Source organism: Acomys minous, assembly GCF_964271855.1.
Source record: "Acomys minous genome assembly, chromosome: 16".
Classification (NCBI taxonomy): Eukaryota; Metazoa; Chordata; class Mammalia; order Rodentia; family Muridae; genus Acomys; species Acomys minous.
Genome location: NC_140498.1, coordinates 91,239,628 through 91,258,362, shown reverse-complemented (window position 1 = coordinate 91,258,362; position 18,735 = coordinate 91,239,628). Strand labels below are relative to the sequence as shown.

Sequence of the window (18,735 nt, the reverse complement as noted above, 5' to 3'; positions counted from 1 at the left end):
GGGGAGGAGAATCAGAGGTTCAGAGGCACCCTTTATCATATAGTGAGCTCGAAGCCAGCCTGGGCGCTCTCTCTCTCTCTCTCTCTCTCTCTCTCTCTCTCTCTCTCCTTCCCTTTCTCTCTCCCCCCCTCTCTCTGTCTCTCTCTCCCTCCCTTCCTCCCCTCCCTCCCTCCTTCTCTCTCCATATCTCTCTGTCTCTCTCTTTCTCTCTCCTTCCCTTTCTCTCTCCCTCTCTCTCTCTGTCTCTCTCTCCCTCCCTTCCTCCCCTCCTTCCCTCCTTCTCTCTCCATCTCTCTCCATCTCTCTCTCTCTCTCTCTCTCTCTCTCTCTCTCTCCATCTCTCTCCATCTCTCTGTCTCTGTCTCTCTGTCTCTGTCTGTCTGTCTGTCTGTCTGTCTGTCTCTCTCTCTCTCTCGCTCTCTCTCTCTCACACACACACACACACACACACACACGTCTCAGGGATGGCTCGGTTGAGCGGAGTACCTGCTGCACAAGCAGGATGAGGACCTGCATTCGGACCGCCAGCATCTACTACATCCAAGCCAGCTGTGGCAGCGCACCTGCATAACCCAGTTCTGGGGAAGTAGACACAAGCAGGTCCCTGAGGTGCACTGGCAGGTCAGTTTAGCCAGGTTGGTGAGCTCCAGGTTTAGTGAGAGACCCTATCTGCAAAATACGATCGGACATGATTGAGAAAGATACCAAGTATGGGTTTCTGGCTTCTACATACTTAGACATGGGCACATGCACCTGTATGTATGTACACATGCATGTGCACACATATGCACATGTCCATACACACACATTCTCTCTCCCCTCTATGGAAGCAATACTTTTGCTCTGATCTCTGCTGTCAGTGTGCCCCCCACCCTCTGGGTTAGTTCTAGCTGCCTTGGGTTGTTTTTCATATCTCTGGCACCAAACCCCTCCATACTCCACAGTAAACCAAAACCAAACAAACAGAAGGGCAGTGTTTGGGTCAGAACCCAGGATCAATCAGGGATCTATGGGTTCGTCTGTCGAGAGAACCTTCACTTGTTCCTTCCTGCACATCATTTACTCATTTATGAGCTTGCTCCCCAAGACGAGGAAGGCGGGGAGTTCCCAACCCCATAGTAGAATCAAGATAGGATAGAAAAGCTTCTAACTGGAGGGGCAGATTTTAGCTGCTAAGTGCACATAGTGCGTTTAAATGGGGCGTGGAGCTGCTCACCTGGGAAGTGGAGGCAGGAGGATCTGGGGATCACCGCCAGCCTCCCTGCAATATAGAACATTCTGGGCTAGCCTGAGCTACCTGAGGCCCTTTCTCAAAATGAAAACAAACAAAGGAACAATTGTTGGGTGGATCACACTTCAGAGTGGGGAAGAAAGACAGACAGAATTGGACCTAAGGCAAAAGGTGGTGACCTCAGCTCCTCCCGGAGTCTCACTCAGTGTGCCTAGTGGGGTTGTCAGTGGGTGGTGTCCATGGTCTGGGGGCATCACTTTGAGAAGCTCCAGGGTAAGCAAAGGACCCCAAGAGAGAGCTAAGAGAGTGGTCCATGTCCTCCCGTTCTCTCCCCCCACCCCTGTCCCTCCCTCTATCCCCTCTCTTCTCCTATAGTTTGTAGCCATTAAGCACCTATGTGTCAGGCCCCATGCTAGGAGCCAAAGAGACAAAAGAGATGCCAACATTGACATGCTTATGACCACATGTCGCTGTGATTAGAAGCTGTGGTCAGCTCTATAAAGGAAAAGGAACGTCGTGACAGGGGACATCGCCCGGGCAGTGGACTCCTTTGTCTTGGACAGGATGAACATGGCTTATGGATGGAGCCTGCGAAGATGAGAGGGAATAATCCTGATGTGTAAGAAGTGGGCTTCAGGCGGATGGGCTGGAGTATGCAAATGCTGGAGTATGCAAATGCTGGAGTATGCAAATGCTGGAGTATGCAAATGCCCTGGGGTATGGTGAGCTTGACTCATGTAAGGAGCAGGAGGGTTTTCCTATGGAGTTGGAATAAAGGCTTTTGAGGTTTGTGATGGGGGCTGAGGGCAGAGCCTCTCAGGCTTGGGAGGTGGGGTGGCATCTTCTTGGGTGATCCTAGGCCTCCATGTAGGAGGATCAGATCAAGCTCTGAGTGAGACACAATCTCTAGTCAGTTGGACAGTACCACCTCATGTCTCTACGTCACCTCTCTTGGCAAACCATCAGCCTTCTATAGTTATCTCCTGCCCACCCTTCACATCTACCCATCACTTTTTTATTGCTGTGACTAGATACCATGAGCAATACAACTTCTAAAAGAAAACGTTTAACTTGAGGCTTATGGTTTCAGAGAGTGAGAGTCTGTAAGTGTGATGGTTTAACATGGTGGCAGGCTGGCACAGCACGGCATGGCACAGCAGGCAGGCACAGCACAGCAGACAGGCACAGTAGGCAGCCAGGCAGCCATGGCAGGCACAGCAGGCAGGCAGGCAGGTACAGCAAGCAGGCACAGCAGGCAGGCAGGCACAGCACAGCAGGCAAGGCACAGCAGGCAGGCAGGCACAGCAGGCAGGCAGGCACACGAGGCAAGCAGGCACAGCAGGCAGGCAAGGCATAGCAGGCAGGCAGGCACACCAGGCAGGCAGGCACACCAGGCAGGCAGGCACACCAGGCAGGCAGGCACACCAGGCAAGCAGGCACAGCAGGCAGGCAGGCACAGCAGGCAAGCAAGCACAGCAGGCAGGCAGGCACACCAGGCAAGCAGGCACAGCAGGCAAGTACAGCAGGCAGGCAGGCACAGCAGGCACAGTACAGCAGGCAGGCAGGCACAGCAGGCAGGCAGACACAGCAGGCACAGCAGGCAAGCAGGCACAGCAGGCAGGCAGGCACAGCAGGCAGGTAGTCACACCAGGCAAGCAGGCACTGCAGGCAGGCAGGCAGGTACAGCAAACAGGCACAGCAGGCAGGCAGGCACAGCACAACACAGCACTGAAGCAGTAGCTGAGAGCTCACATCATGATCCACAAGTAGGAGGCAGAACAAGGGACTCAGAGTGGTTTGAGGTTTTGAAACCTTAAAGCTGGCCCCAGTGGCCTCCAGCAAGGCCACACCTCCTCATCCTCCCCAACCAGTTTCACAGGCCATTCAAACAACAGAGCTTATGGGGGTCATTCTTATTCAAAGCGCCACAATGCGCAGAAGGTTGGGAGAAGCAGGAACAGTTTAGATGTTGGAGATGGCCACTATTAGACCTTATGTGGTTGACTGGGCCAGGCCCCATTAGACCTTGCTGACTTATGTGATTGGCTGGGCCAGACCTTGCTGACTTAGGTGATTGGCTGAGCCAGGCCCCATTAGACCTTGCTGGCCTAGGTGATTGGCTGAGCTAGGCCCTATTAGCCAACTTGAGGCAGAGTCTGATGGGATCCTGGTAACCCGGGCACCCCGCAGATGGGGCTTTTCTTGTTGCAGGCCCCCCCCCCCCGCCTGTGGTGACTTTGTGGGTGCCTCATGCTCCAGCCCAGCCCTTTACCCTTGTGTTTGCTGCTGACCTTGTCCCTGTGTCTAAAATTCCAAGTACAGAGCTCCAGGGTGGGTCTCTTGCCCAGCAATGCAGAGACCCAGATAGGAACCTCCTGGGGCACGCTTCTGCTTTCTCTAGTCATACTTCTGATATCCTTGGAAGTTTGGAGCTAGATGTCACTCTTGGGTGTAGCATTAAAAAAAAAAAAACAAACCAAAACAAAATAAAAACTCCAACTTTGGAGCCTAGAGAAAGCCACGTCTCTGAGAGGCCATGTAGAACAACTCCTCACCCTGGAGCCAAGAGCAGGCCTGCTCATTCCTACTTTAGTCTTTTTTCACCTGGGTAGTGGAAGGCCACGGGTGGGGCAGGCAGAAAGGCACAGCGGAGGCGGGGTGGAGGGGAGGGGGGAAGAAGGGGGTGAGCGCTGGCTGTCAAGCTCAATGATCTGAGTCAGATTCCCGGATCCCACATAGTGGAAGGACAGACTGACGCCCACGAGTTGTCCTCGGACATCTACACGGCTCTGTTGCATGCAACCCCTCTTTCAGTAAATAATAGCAAATAATAAAATCAACAAGGGCACGGCGGTGTTCCTGCCAGCTGGGCCATTGTCTGTTTAGTACAATATTCCCAACTGTGTTTTTGTACCTTGACATATTTAGCTTGTGTGTGAAATTTACTCAGTGGAAGTTGGAGTCCCCATCTGGACCTTAACCAATTAAACACCTTCAGACAGTTTAAACAGTATTTATACGTTTGATATATGGAAAAAAAAATGTAAGCACCCTATTTTTGATAAACAAGCCTTCTCAACTATATACATAGCCCACAGCTGCTTTAGGAAGTAACTTTGACGGGGGCCTGCGAAAGGGCTCAGCACGTAAAGGCGATTGCTGCCAAACTAGGCGGTCTGAGTTTGATTCCCAGGACCCACTTGGTGAAGGGAGAGAACTGATTCTCACAAGCGGCTCTCTGATCCACCCCCGGATCCGAGTGCTGTGTGTGTTTGTGTATGTGTGTGTATGTGTGTGTGTGTGTGTGTGTGTGTGTGTGTATGTGCATCCACATGTGTGCACTGAAAAAAAAAAACAACCAATCACATTTATAAGCTGGGCACGTGACTTAGGGCTCAGCACTACGCTGACGTGCACAGCGCCTGGGTTCACTCCCGAGCCATAGAAAAGTTACAATAGAAAGCCTCCAGAAGTACGACAAGCTTTCTGGTGAGGCTTCCCCTAAAACTGGCTTCAGTTTCAGCTGGAACCATGTGGCTAAATCAGCTGTTCAACCACACTCTTCAGGCCAGAGTTTGGAGAGGTTGTGTCAGTCTGTCGGGTTGGAGGAATATGAGATAATCACCTCCAGTGTACAAACTGTTCCATTCAGACGTTACTCTGATGGGTTTAATGATCTTTAATGTGTACAATGCGTCTCAGGTCTTGACTGAGTCTAAAGATATCCTCTTAACGAGAGTCTTGCCTTCCTCTCACCTAATTAAAGCTCAACCCTGATGATGTTTTTAAGTTATTTGAGGGTGTTGAGTTCTCAGCCAAATAGTGATCAGAAATTTCAGCAAGGATGTGGTCTGGAATTTTTTTTTAAAGTTGTATTTATTTGCTTAAAAAAATTATGTGTGTGTATGTGTGTATGTGTGTATGCCTTTGTGAGTTTATGTGCTCCATATGCATGCAAGTGTCCATGGAGTCCAGAAGAGGGCACCAGATACTTCTGAACTGAGTTCAGGCAGTAGTAAACTGCCCAGTGTGGGTGTTGGGAATTGTCGCGCGCAGCCTTCGCCGATAAAGGAGACGCGGCAACTCAGGATTCTTCTGACAGCGATTTTATTGTACAGCTCTTTGCAGACAGATGGAGAAGGACGTCTTCCCCCAAAAACCCGAGGCTTATATAGGGAATTCAGGGGCGTATAGGGACGTGTCCTCTTATCATTGGCGCTCTAGAGAATACCCAATTAGCATATCGTCTGCGTAAGCAGGTTATGTAAGGATGACGTAATTGCGCATGCGCACTGGCCGCAAGGGCTTCTGTGAAGAACCAGGAAACAGGAAACCAGCGCCATCTTGTAATGGCGGAGCGGCTCCCGACAGGGAATCGAACCCAGGTCCTCTGCAAGAGCAGTAAGTGATGCTAACTGCTGAGCCATTTCTCCATCCCTGGAAAAGAAACTTTTTATTTTTTTTTGTCAAGGGAGCTAAGATATAGGGTCATTTACTATGTTGAGTATTTATGTGACTTAATACATTTAATTTCACTGCCATAGTCAAGAGTAGCGCTAAGTCGTGAATGTCTTGGGCGGTTTAGTACTAAACACAACATGTGTCTCGGCTCCACTGCAAAGCTGCTTAGCTGTTGCCTTGATGGTTTCCAGTGCATAAATTTATTCTGGTCATTTTGGGCTTCATCTGTTTTTGGTTTTTGTTTTTGTTTTTGTTTTTGTTTTTGAGACAGGATCCCACTGTGTAGCCCAGGCTGACCTTAAACTCAGTGTCCCCCTGCCTCCTCCTCTTGTGTATTAGGATGACATCTATGTAGCCCCCACACTTGGCATGGGATCAGAGCATCCCCCTGCCCTCAGCCTCTGCCCTTTAGGATAACACCTGCCCACCAGGCCGTTTCCTTTCCTTTCCTCTCTCCTCCTGTCATTGTCCTTCCTCACATGCAGCGATTCAGAATGGAGGCACAAAGGGTGGGCCCCCAACTTATCAGCGTGCATTTCCCATACCAAAGGGTGGGTCCCCAACTTTCTTATACAACCTGATCCCTGGGGAATGGTTAAGAGGGAGGGAGCTACTGTTGTGTGTGTGTGGTGGATAGACTGGGTGCGAGCCCATTTAGACTGATCAAATTCAAATTGCCTTCCGCTTAGGTATGATTTAGGCTGGGGCGGTTTTTTTTTTTTGTTTGTTTTTTGTTTAAGAAGTTGAATGTGTAAGGTAATAGGCCCTGCCTGAAGCCAGTGCTGCGCAAGAGAGGGAGCTGGTACATATTTTGGGTGCCTCCCTGTTCCAGAAAAGTTGAAACGATTGCAAGGGAGACACAGATTAGGTTTTTATTTTTATCCTCCTCAACCCGGGACCTGTGCCTTCTGGGACCACTCTGCCTGCCTCGTCCCCACCTCCCTGCAGCCCCTCACCGCTGTAGCTGCGAGTCGAGGAGAGCCAGGTTGTTCTAGGACAGTGAGGTCACCCAAAGCGTCGTTGACTCTCTTGTCTCTCTGAACTGTCTGGGGACCTTGGTTACACAGAAAGAGAAGCCCCTGGTCCCAGGAGCCCTGGGGGCTTAGGGCGAAGCCCAGCACTGGCTTAACATGTGGATTTTTAACAAGATCCCCAGGCGACTCTCTAGGAAGCTGAGTTTGACAACTTTGAACTCAGGGACAGGACAGGCTTGGGGCAACTCTGTCCCTCTCAGCTGTGCTCATGGCCTTAGGCAGATCAGGGTTACTATATGCCTGCTGTCACCCTGCTAAGAGATCTTAGCCTTTAAGCTACATAGAATGACAATCAAATTCGAGCAAATTGATTATCCCAGCACCTGACAAGCCCCATAGCTACGGATTCAACTATGACTAGATTATTTTAATAATAGTTGGTGAATTAATGTTATTATTACCAGCTGGGTGTAGTGGCGCACGCCTTTAATCCCAGCACTCAGGAGGCAGAGGCAGGCGGATCGCTGTGAGTTCAAGGCCAGCCTGGTCTACAAAGCGAGTCCAGGACAGATAGGGCTACACAGAGGAACCCTGTCTCAAAAAACAAAAAACAAAACCAACCAAACAAAATAGTATTATTATCAATAAACTAGTAGATACAGCAAGTATATAAAAAATCAACAAGTGTCAATTTTACTACAGATTTAATATGGATATGGTTATATTTCAAATTATATATGAATGTTTATTATGTATGCACGACTATATTATGTTATAAACATGACTATATTATAAGCATAACTATATTATGATAGCATACTATTATAAAATACATGTTAATATTATAATAATGTTGAGGCTGGGGTTGTAGTCCAGTGGGCAGAGCAATTGCCTGGCCCATCCCCAGCACAGTGGAAACAAGGTGAGGTGGTGCAGGTCTGTGTGCTTGAGCATTCAGGAAGTGGAGGCAGGGAGGATCCAAAGCTCATCACTCCGTGGTTATCCTTGGCTACAGAGCGAGTCTGAGGCCAGCCTGGGCAACATGAGACCTGTCTCAAAAACTACAAAGAGTCTAATAATGTCCCTGGAGGGGGTCCTGGGGGCTAAGTGTCTGTGTTGCTCACTGTGAACCTGTGTACCGTTCCTCAGAGGTGGTTAAGAGGGCAGAGTGCATGTGTTCAGTTCCCAGGATCCGTACTGAACTGTAACCTCCAGCTCTAACTCCAGGAGACCCAGTGATCTCTTCTGGACTCCATGGGCACCCACCTACACACACACACACACACACACACACACACACACACACACACACACACACACAGAGAGAGAGAGAGAGAGAGAGAGAGAGAGAGAGAGAGAGAGAGAGAGAGAAATCTTAAGAGAAAACTCATTGTTTGTCCTGGACACAAAGCAGTGGGCAGTGGGATGTCCCACATCCCTCGACTGGACCCCTGTGATGCTCTCTGCAAGACAGAAATAGGGGCGGGGAGGGGATGTCCCTCCTCTAGATGCAATAGGGTCAGTTGTTTGAAACCTTCTCCGGCAGACGGTTCTCTCTCCTGTCAGCTGGCCCCTCGTGCAGGGGTGTTATGACAATGGTCGCCCTGGCAACCGCAGGCCGGCTTTAGGACTCTGGTTGCAACACCAGCTATTTCATTACTCTGGCGGCTTTGACAGCCTTAGAACCTTGGCGGCACGGCCAGAGGAGCCAGTCCTGCCCAGGCTGTACCTGGGAAAGTACTCAGGGTTTTATTTTTGAAGGTTTAGTGGCTGTTTACAGCAATGTGCATTTGTAAAAAGACAAAACAAAACAAGCAAACCAAAAACCAATCAAACAAACAAGAAAAATGCATGGATCACTGTCTGTCTGCTGGGCAGGCTTAGCTGGGGAACACAGACAGAGAACCCCCTGCTTGGAGCAGACAGGCTGATGGGTTGTGGTGGAAGGGAGGTGTAACCATGGAAACCAGTAAACAGGATCATCTAAGATACAGAGTGTTACGGAGGATGTGGTGTGTGTGTGTGTGTGTGTGTGTATGTGTGTGTGTGTGTGTGTGTGTGTGTGCGCGCGCGCGCGTGTGTGTAACTGGGTAGGCCTACTTTGGAAGAGAGAACTCTGCAGGCTGGGAAGGGCCACATACGCTGCTGGAGGAGAGACAAGTCCAAGGTCAGACCTTGTGCTTAGGAGGGGAGGCTGCAGGCGTGGAGTGCTCAGGGCGATCCTGAGAGCACAGTGGTTCTGTACCGCTTGCAGGCTGCCTGTGTCATCCTTGGGCCCAGCTGTCCCATGTGTCATGGGGTGTGTGAAGTAAGCGCCAGCCCACTAGGGCTGGGAGGTTCATACAGGCCAGGGGGTTGGGGACACACCCCTCCTCCGCACACCCTGCAACACAGTTTTCTAGGCTCTTCTTTTTTAGAGAGAGGTGCCCAGACGTGACGGAACGAGCCAGAAGCCTATGTGTTTCCTATAGGTCTCTGCAGTTTGTCTCAGTTTAGATTCAGAGTGAAAAGTTTCCTATTTCCCATTAGGGATTTGAGACACAGTTATTTTTAGAGAAGTCACATGTCTTGACTTTCAGCTTTGTGTGTGTGTGTGTGTGTGTGTGTGTGTGTGTGTGTGTGTGTGTGTGTGTGTGTGTGTGTGTTTATGCTGCTAAATTTACCACCATGCTAATATGGAATACAGTAATAAGGCGCGGGGGTTTGCTTGGAGTCTGGACCTGCAGACAATTTCCATTTGCCATGTGAGGTGCCGGCCTGCCCTCTGGTGGGCAGATGGAGAACTGCACTCTAAGAGTCCCTGCAGCCCTTAGCCAGGCTTGGAATGGTGCCTGTGACCCTGGTAGCGTGGGCACACCTGGACAGGCCTTGCTATAATTTGAAGGTTGACTCTTTGAGATGCTTTTTTCACTTTTTCTCTGCATGGACTTGAATTGAGGATGACCTAAATAAAAATCAGCTAGGCCACCAGGAGGGCTGAGGCCGCTGGACTGGGTGAAGCAGCCAAAAATCCTTTCCCTGTGTCTGTTTTAGTCAGTGGGGAAACAAGGAGAGGCCTTGAAGTGGGCATTAGATGTTTTGAGTTCAAATCCTGGACCTGCCACTTTAGGATGGGAGTTCAGGATCCCATCCTCCACTTCCTCATGTGCAATACAATCCCAATAATATGATGGCTATGTCAGCATGCCCGTGCATTCAAAAGAAGAAACATATCAGGAGCCACTTAAAAAGCTAATTTAGGGGGGCTTGAGAGATGGCTCAGTGGTTAAGAGCGCTGCCTGCTCTTTCAGAGGTCCTGAGTTCAATTCCCAGCAACCGCATGGTGGCTCACAACCATCTATAGTGAGATCTGGTGCCCTCTTCTGCAGATAAAGCAGTCATATGCAATAAATAAAATAAAATCTCTAAAAAAAAAAAAGATAAAACAGATTGCTAAAACTTTGGGAAAATGGAAGAAGAAGAAGAAAAAAAAACCAAACAAAAACAAAACCAAAAAACAAAACCAAAAGCTAATTTAGTGATGTTGAAGGATGTAGTTATTATTACAGTGATTTTTGGTTGGTTAATATCATACGTGCCCAGCTATTAGCTCTGTAACTGAGCTACACTCCTAATGTTCAGAGCTGAGAGTCACCCTGAGGGCACACTGTTGCTTGGCGCACCTTCTGCGGTGAAGGGCTGGCTTTTTCAATGCTGAGATTTTGTGGGCAGCACTTTCGCAGACTACAATAAAAAACGAGTCACTAGAAAACGAAATGGACAGAGTAAGGCTGGCTAGGAAACACTTCGACCCAGAGGACACTGAATGACTCTTGCCAAATAGCTATGTGCCTCTAAGTGCTCTGGTCCCTGGATTACCCAAAGGGGCGTGGCTCCTGTCTTCAGAATCCATCGGTCAGGAAGAGCACCGTCCCTCAAGCAGGGGTGTGGTGTGATAAGTTTGGTGCTTAAAACCAAACTTCCTAGAACTATGAGAGAAGGAAGGAGAGACCCAGAACTCCCACTGTCACCATTCTGTGATAACAGGTCATTGCTGTGAAAGAAGCTGGCCCATCAGTTTTGCGTCTCAGATGCCCAGGCTGACCCTTGGCTGCCCTTCTTGCTTGGCTCTGACCTCATGGCCCTGTGGTTTGTGTTTGCAGTTTTTGTCTTCCCAGAGACGACTGCTGGTGCTCAGCTGAATTTCTGGGTCCCTAGCACATAGAATGGTGTGTCTTCTGACCTTAATTATCCTAATATAGGAACCATGGGGGGATTCAAAAGCTGTCAACTGGTCAACCAGGATTAGGTATGACTTGATCAGTTAATCAGACTTGGGTTCAAGACCGGGGTGAAATTTTGATAGCCTCGAGCCAGTGGTGACCTTGGGCCAATGACTTAACTTTCCTTGGCTTAAATATTTTCCTGTCTAAAATGTGGAAGGCGGTGAGAACCCTAAGTCGCCACAAGGATTACATGACCTACGCAAGATGCCCGTCACAGGACGGTAACTGACAGTCACGATGGTGCTGTGTGCGCCCGTAGTCTTGGGGGAAGCAAGGCTTCTAGGCAGTATTGGCATTAAAACAGCTCTACTGAGGCTGGAGAGGCGGCGCAGCAGTTCAGGAAACCCAATGCTCTTGCAGAGGAGGACCGAGGTTCTGCTCCTTCCTGCGGCTGCTCACAACCATCTCTAACTACAGCTCCAGGAGATCTTACGCCCTCTTCTGGCTGCTTCAGGCTCTGCCGTGCCTGTGATGCTGCACACAAACCCACGCAGGCAAACATGCGCATATAAATAAAACAAATGAACAATTAAAAGAAGGAAATGACAGTATTAAGCCAAGCATCACTACACCCATCTGTAGCCCCCCAAAATTAGGAGGCTGAGGCAGGAGGATCAAGAGTTCAAGTCCAGCTTGGGCTTAGCAGTAAGATGTTATCTGAACACACACACACACACACACACACACACACACACACACACACAATCTCAGGCTCTTTTCCATGTGATAGGAAGATCATAGATTTTTTGGGGGGGGGATGAGGAAGCAACAACCCTTCTTTATTCTAAAATTAATTAGAACAAATGTGGAACAATAGCTGATGTATCGAAATTTCTGTATGCGTGTGTGGTGTGCATGGTATATGTGTCTCGTGTGTTTGTGGGACACGTGGGTGGGGACTGTATGTGCACGTGCTTAGGAAGCCAGAGGATGCCATCTGGTGACTTCTATCTCTTTCCACTTTGTGGAGGCGCAGTCTCTCAGACCCAGAGCTCACCCATCCAGATAGTCTAGCTGGCCAGCTTTCCCTGGGGGACCCTCTGCCGCCAACTCCTGAGAGCTGGCACTCTAGGCAGGCCGCCGTACCCACCCAGGTTTTATGTGGGCCCTGGGGCGGGGAGGGGGGGTCCAGGCACTCGTCCTCATCTTCGAGCAGACAGTGTGCCTCGACAAAACAACAAAACAAGGACGGCCGTGTCCCGAGCGAGCATGCGCCGGTATGGTAGGTGTTTCGGCAGGGACGACTCAGGGGAGCTAGACGCTGGGATCACGTGTGTGCGTGCTAACACAGCGACAGGCTTGCCAAGGGCGGATGCCCTCCGAGCGCTGCCCACTCTCTCCCATCACCGCTGCACCAGAGAGAACCCCTCACATTTCACCCCTCCCCCGCAGGCGTGTTCTGTACGTCCTCGCAGGTTGTCATGGTGCCGAGGATGGAGCCCAGGACCACACATGGTCCAGGCAAGTGTTCCTACTGTACTGACCTACACTTCCATCCCCCACTTTACTTCCTTTTTAATTTGGAAAATTTTAGTTTTCATTTTATTTTACATAGTGGTTTTTTTTTTTTCTTCCTGTGTACCACATGCGTGTAGTTCCTGGAGGGGCCAGAAGAGGGCAGCAGGCTTGGTGGCAAGCACCTTTACTCCCCAGGCCAATGTGGCGGGGAGGGGGCGGGGGCTCATTTTCTCTATGTCCCTTAGGGAGCTTTGATTAACTATTGAAAAGATGCAAAAACCGTGTATAAAGAAACGGAACTACGTCTTGTTGCTTGCTACTGTTGGGTCCCCCGTCCCCAGGAACTCAGTCTCTCTCTCTGGTATTGCTCCTGCATCCCCTGCTTGGCACACTGGTATTGCTGGCCCTCCCCTCTCCCCTCCCCTCCCTCCATTCAGAACAGGGGCCAGGTCTCTTTTAAGATGCACTGGAGAGCATGGAGACTTGTGTGTGACTTGCAAGACAAACCACAAATCAAGGTGTAAATGTCCTCTCTCCCCATTCTGTTTCTTATCTTCCTTTTTCTCACCCCCAGAGGCTCAAGGATCCTTCCAGAAAGAGGCTCTGAGCTTACAAAGCAATCCATGGACACATTTTGCTAGAGCGTGGGAGATTCTATTTATCAAGAGGTCTTAGAAGCCACCGTCTGCCACTAAATAGCACAGTTGGTCTTTCTATTTGAGAGTGGGGTGAGCAAGGCTTCTGGAACTTTCTCCACTTGTAAAAGTACTCTTTATTTGCCTGATGTAATTGTCATCTTGGAGGCTTACTGCTGCCTACTGCTAACCTAGACCTAGTCCTGGAAGCTTCCAGCCTCTGTACAATCTAACCTAGGCCTAGAATGCTCTCAGCCTCTGAGACTTACTGCTGAGTAAACCCCACCCTTTCTAGCTCTTTCTGAACTCTGGCTGGCTGGTTCAGCCCAGCTGTTCTGGCTTAAACTCCTCTCCAAGCTGACTGATTCAATCTGGCTTCTCTCAGCCTAGCACTGGATTGCTCTGCTTGGCCTCAAAAGAACACTGGCAACCTGTCCTAATCTCTGGCTCTTTCCCGTTCTCTGGCTTGTTCCGTCTTCACCTGCGTCTAGCTTGTTCTCTCGTCAACATGTCTCTGTCAAACTAAGCTTTTCTTCACCTGAAACTTGCCCTGTGCCAGGCTGGCCTTGAGCTCGGAGACTGGCTTGCCTCAGTGTTCTGGGATTAAAGGCCTGTGGGTATCCCAGCCAGATCACACAGGCCGAGAAGGTCTTTGGATGTTGATCTCTCTTGCTAGAGCAGGCATGTCTGGATTAAAATTCCTCCAATCCACCTACAATCTTCTTTTTTTTTTTTTTTACCAGAGAAATGTTTATGTGACTGGGGTATGCAGGTGTAATTATTCTAATATTACTGATTATAAATCATAGCAAAGTTTATTTCAGAGTGATTTTATATGTGTGTGTGCGCGTGCATATATAATGTGATGTCACTGTTGATTAAAGATGAAAGCAAGTGTGTACTAATGAGATAGGTGTGCTTATCTATTTTTACATAATTAACTAAAATGTGACTGAACATTTGATATTTGACACTGCAGGGTTTTGATTTGTTTCCTAGAGCCAGTTGATGTTTTGGATTCAGAATTTTCAGTGCTCAGAATGCTGCTTTGCGTAAGAACAGAGTACAAGTTGGCAGTGCCATGTTGAGCACCATTTCAGAATTCCTGGAAACCCTGTTCTAATTCCAAATTCATTTCATGATTTTTAAAAAATCATGGGGGGGGGAATGACAGTAGTGAGCGTTGCCAGGAACACCTCAGCCTTATGTGTTTGATTTTGGATTAATTTTTGGTTATTGCACATTTAGAAATCCTTACCGTCCCTCAAACTTTCCAGATCCCCCCCACCCCCCCATTCAGTCATGTCCGACTCACAGCTTAGGAGCTGGGGTGTAGAGTTCGCTTGCATGGCTGGTGCATGGTGTGCGTAATGAATTTCTGACAGGGTGCTTCCCAGCTGTTGACAGTCCTTTGCCATGGCAAGCAGAACGGTTAAAAAAAGAAATTCTTGGGCACAGTTACTTTTCAAAAGATGGGTGTCATAGAATGAATTTCTAGACATGCAATTGTGAGGCCAGTCAAAGGACTCGCGAGATTAAAATGGTGGCTACTACTGCAGAGAGGAGGCACCACACCAGAGTACCAAGGCTGATTTGTTGGCCCCATTTTCACCAACACGGTGAGAATGTGGGGGCATCTTAGTTCATTTTGTGCTGCCGTAACAAGTTACCAGAAGCAAGGTGTGTTATAAAGAAAATCAATGCATCTGGATTACAATTCCGGCAGCCGGAAGGTCCGGACAGCCTCTTGCTCTGTGACGTGTGGGGGAGGAGAGGAACTGGCCTCTTGTGGAAGGGACCGATCATGAGGGGTCTAGCCTCCAACTACCCATTTCCAAGAGGCGGAGGCTGGACTCTTGAGAACGACCGCAATCCCTTCGGAGGGTGGTGCTGCCATGTCTGACTCCCCTCCCTCTGGGCGCCATTTCCCGGAGCCTCTCAGCCTCGGTCCACTGCAGACCAAGGTTCACCTTGGATGGAAGACCGTCCCTGTGGTGGAAGCAGTCTTTCCAACACGGAATTGGCTGGGGTTAGTGGGTGATATCAGGGCTCCTCGCCCCTGCTCCCCCGTGGCAGCGCCTCTGAGACGCGCCCCTGTGCTGTCTGTCTCCGCAGAGCAAGCTGGTGAAGTACTTCAGCCGACAGCTGTCCTGCAAGAAGAAGGTGGCCCTGCAGGAGCGCAATGCTGAACTGGACGGCTTCCCCCAGCTCCGCCACTGGTTCCGGATCGTGGACGTGCGCAAGGAAGTCCTGGAGGTGACTGCGTCAGCTCTGAACCCCTTGACCCTTACTGGCCAGAGGCCACCTTCTTTGCCACTTCCTAGATGGCTGTGCCCAGTACAGACCCTGGCACACAGTAGGCCTTCAGCGTGTGCTGCTGAAGGATCACGGGATCTGTGTATGAGAGAGGCTGTCTAGAGTCGGACTGTCCACTCTTTTTTTCTTATTTTTAAAGATTTATATCTTATGTACACAATGTTCTGTCTGCGTGTGTGCCTGCCCGCCAGAAGGGGGCACCAGATCTCATTATAGATGGTTGTGAGCCACCATGTGGTTGCTGGGAATTGAACTCAGGACCTTTGGAAGAACAGCCAGTGCTCTTAACCTCTGAGCCATCTCTCTGGCCCCTTAACGGAGTCATTCTAGGTCACTACATAGACCAGTGCTGTCCATCAACTTTTTGCTATGTGTTTGTGCTGTCTGATAAAGCAGCCGTGGGCACATGTGGCTCCCGAGCTCACGGAGCACTGGGATTGCGATTCATGCACGGGACCAAGGGTCCAGATTTTGAACTGTATTTAGTGTAAATTACTGCTGGCCAGTGTGGCCATATTGGATCACAGGGACTCGGGGACACCAGTCTTTCCATGTGCATAATGCATGGGGCCTGAGGTCAGTCCTTAGAACCTACATACAAAAGCTGGGTGTGAAGGCTTACGCTTGTAATGGCAGGGCTGGGGTCGGGGGTGGGGTGGGGTGGGGAGAGACAGACAGGTGGATCCTTGGGGCTCACTCACCAGTTAGTGTAGCGCACATAACACAAAATGTCATAACAGTTGTAACTCCTTCCTTCCCTCCCTTCTCCCTCCTCCTCCCTCTCCTCCTCCACTTTTTTCTTTTGGCCCTAGGCTAGCCTTCACCTCTTTTTCTAGCTAAAGGTTGCCCCCGACTCCTCCCCCTCCTGCCTCTGCCTCCCGAGTGCTGGAATCACTCCCGTGAGCCCCAACCTCTCTTTTCTTAAGTAGCTGATGCATAAAACGAGGTCACCCACATAAAATGTCCGGCTCAGGGCGAGCCTCGATGTGATCTCTGTGGCACTGGGAGAGAAATCGAGGCTCAGAGGGCAACTGACTTTCACTCCCAGGATGGTCAGAATGCCTGGGGCAATATCTTTGGAAAAAATGAGACGGCCATTTTTTAGTTTTTTTTTTTTCCCCCAGTCACTTGCTGTGAGGAAAGCAAATTTGAGGTGGGGGGGAGTCGGTTGATTGCCTAGCAATCCTAGGTCACAGCCCATCACTGCTGTTGTCAAGAGAAGAGGGTTCTTAAGCCTAGGGAGTGGTGCCACCCATAATGGGTGGAGCTTCCCACTTTAATTAACATAACTAGGACCCCTCTCCCCCGTCTCCCCCCTTCCCAGCTCTCAGGCCAATCTGATCTAGACAACCCTCACTGAGACTCTTCCTAGGTGGTGTCAGGTTGACAATTAAACTAAGCACAATGGTATACTTGCTGCATTTTAATTGCAACAGCTGGGGGCACTTCTTAAAAGCTTTGGGATTATGCAAATATTTATATGCCAAGGGCCCCTCGTGGGTCGTGTAATGCAGAGGTAAGTCCTCTAGAGAAGAGTTGGAAAGTTAGATCGTCAAACTGCATCTGATGGGTAGAGGGTTTTCATTTGGCTGATAAGATCTGAGTTTCACATTTTAATTTTAACCGAACGTCTTAAAACGTATTTTTTAAAGACTCTCGAGATCTGGTTTCGAGGCCACAGGTATTGATTATACAGAAGAGAATGCTTTCATGATGGGATGAGCCACAGTTGGCAGCCCCTTTGGTCCCCAAGGCTCTCCCTGCCCACTTCTTTGGAGCTCTTAGTCTCCCAGCAAGGGTTAGGGTTAGGGTTAGGGTTAGGGTTAGGGTTAGGGTTAGGGTTAGGGTTAGGGTTAGGCTTAGGCTTAGGCTTAGGCTTAGGCTTAGGCTTAGGCTTAGGTTTAGGCTTAGGCTTAGGCTTAGGCTTAGGCTTAGGCTTAGGGTTAGGCTTAGGTTTAGGCTTAGGCTTAGGTTTAGGCTTAGGCTTAGGTTTAGGCTTAGGGTTGGGCTTAGGGTTAGGGTTAGGCTTAGGCTTAGGTTTAGGCTTAGGCTTAGGTTTAGGGTTAGGGTTAGGGCTAGGGTTAGGTTTAGGGTTAGGGTTAGGGTTAAGGGTTAAGGGTTAGGTGAGGCACAAAGGCTCCCTGCCTGCAGTTCACATACCTGTCCACCAGGGGCTGCTCTCGCAAGGGAAGAGAAATAGGGAGACAGCTGTGAGATGTGCCTTGGGTTCAAATGCTGCTCCCACCCTTATTTTGCGGTGTGACTTGGGCTAAAGGTTTAGCTCATCTGGGTTTTAGCATCCTGGTCTGCAGGCGGTGATAACATCACTTTTGCTGTGAATACAGTTCAGTGATAGTCTTTACCTGGCATGAGTCAGTGTCGAAGTCCAGTTCCCCAATAAAACATAAACACGTATACATACACGTATGTACACAAACACATACACTCACACAATATATATATCGCACACATTTACAATACATACACACACACATGTATCCACATGTACCTCTGGACCTCCATACACAACCACATGCACACACATCATGTACATGCACACATACAGTCACATACACAAACATACACACATTCACGCAATACACATGCATACCCTCCATACATACACACACGCACATACACATGCACGCGCACACCTTCACTGCCACTTGATCTTGTGGCATTACGAGACTATCTGTGTTGAGTACAGGAAACACTCCGAGTGGGATTATTTTACCACGGCACACATGAATTTTCTTTCTTTGGCCTATGTTGCTGTTACGGCTTTCTTCACCTTTCACGGCACGAAAACATATGCTTAATCGCTCTTATGAGCCTGAGCTTCAGCGTAACCTGAACACATATGCACAGACACACATATGCATGCACACACACACACACACACACACACACACACACTTTTAAATCACAGGATTAAAATGCACAGTTGGGTCCTGCAGCAAGAAGGCTTTAGTTAGATTCTACACTTCTCCGACTTATCACCAACTCTCAACTCCACACAGCCTAAAATCCCCTGGGGCGGGGGCGGGGGAGAAGAGTCATAACTGAATGATCATCTTTATCAGGATAGCCTGTGGCCACATCTGTGAGAGACGTCTTGATTGCTAAGTGACGTGGGAGGGGGAGGGCCCAGCCCACCGTGGGCGGTGCCATCCCCAGCCAGACACACCTGGGTTGTATAAGGAAGGTAGCAAGCCAAAGAAGATGCAGCACACAGTGTCCCTCCGTGCCTGCCCCAGGTTCCTGCCTTGCGTTCCTGTCCTGATTTTTCTCAGTGATGGACTGTGACCTGGAAGTGAAAGCCACGTAAACCCTCCCTCCCAAGTTGCTATTTGTCTGAGGGTTTTGTCAGAGCATCTGGGTCAATGGAGAACAGC

General features: G+C 49.5%; 1 protein-coding gene across 3 annotated transcripts in view; it reads left to right on the top strand.

Moving 5' to 3' along the window:
• The window catches only part of KSR2 (kinase suppressor of ras 2), a gene marked incomplete at its 3' end in the record, with an annotated part of 339,518 nt that overhangs the window by 64,558 nt on the left and 256,225 nt on the right, over window positions 1-18,735 (top strand). For all 3 annotated transcript variants that reach the window (XM_084762599.1, XM_084762598.1, XM_084762600.1), the window contains exon 2: window positions 15,140-15,280. In XM_084762599.1, coding sequence (XP_084618725.1) covers window positions 15,140-15,280 — 141 coding nt within the window. The remainder of the gene's footprint in view (window positions 1-15,139; window positions 15,281-18,735) is intronic.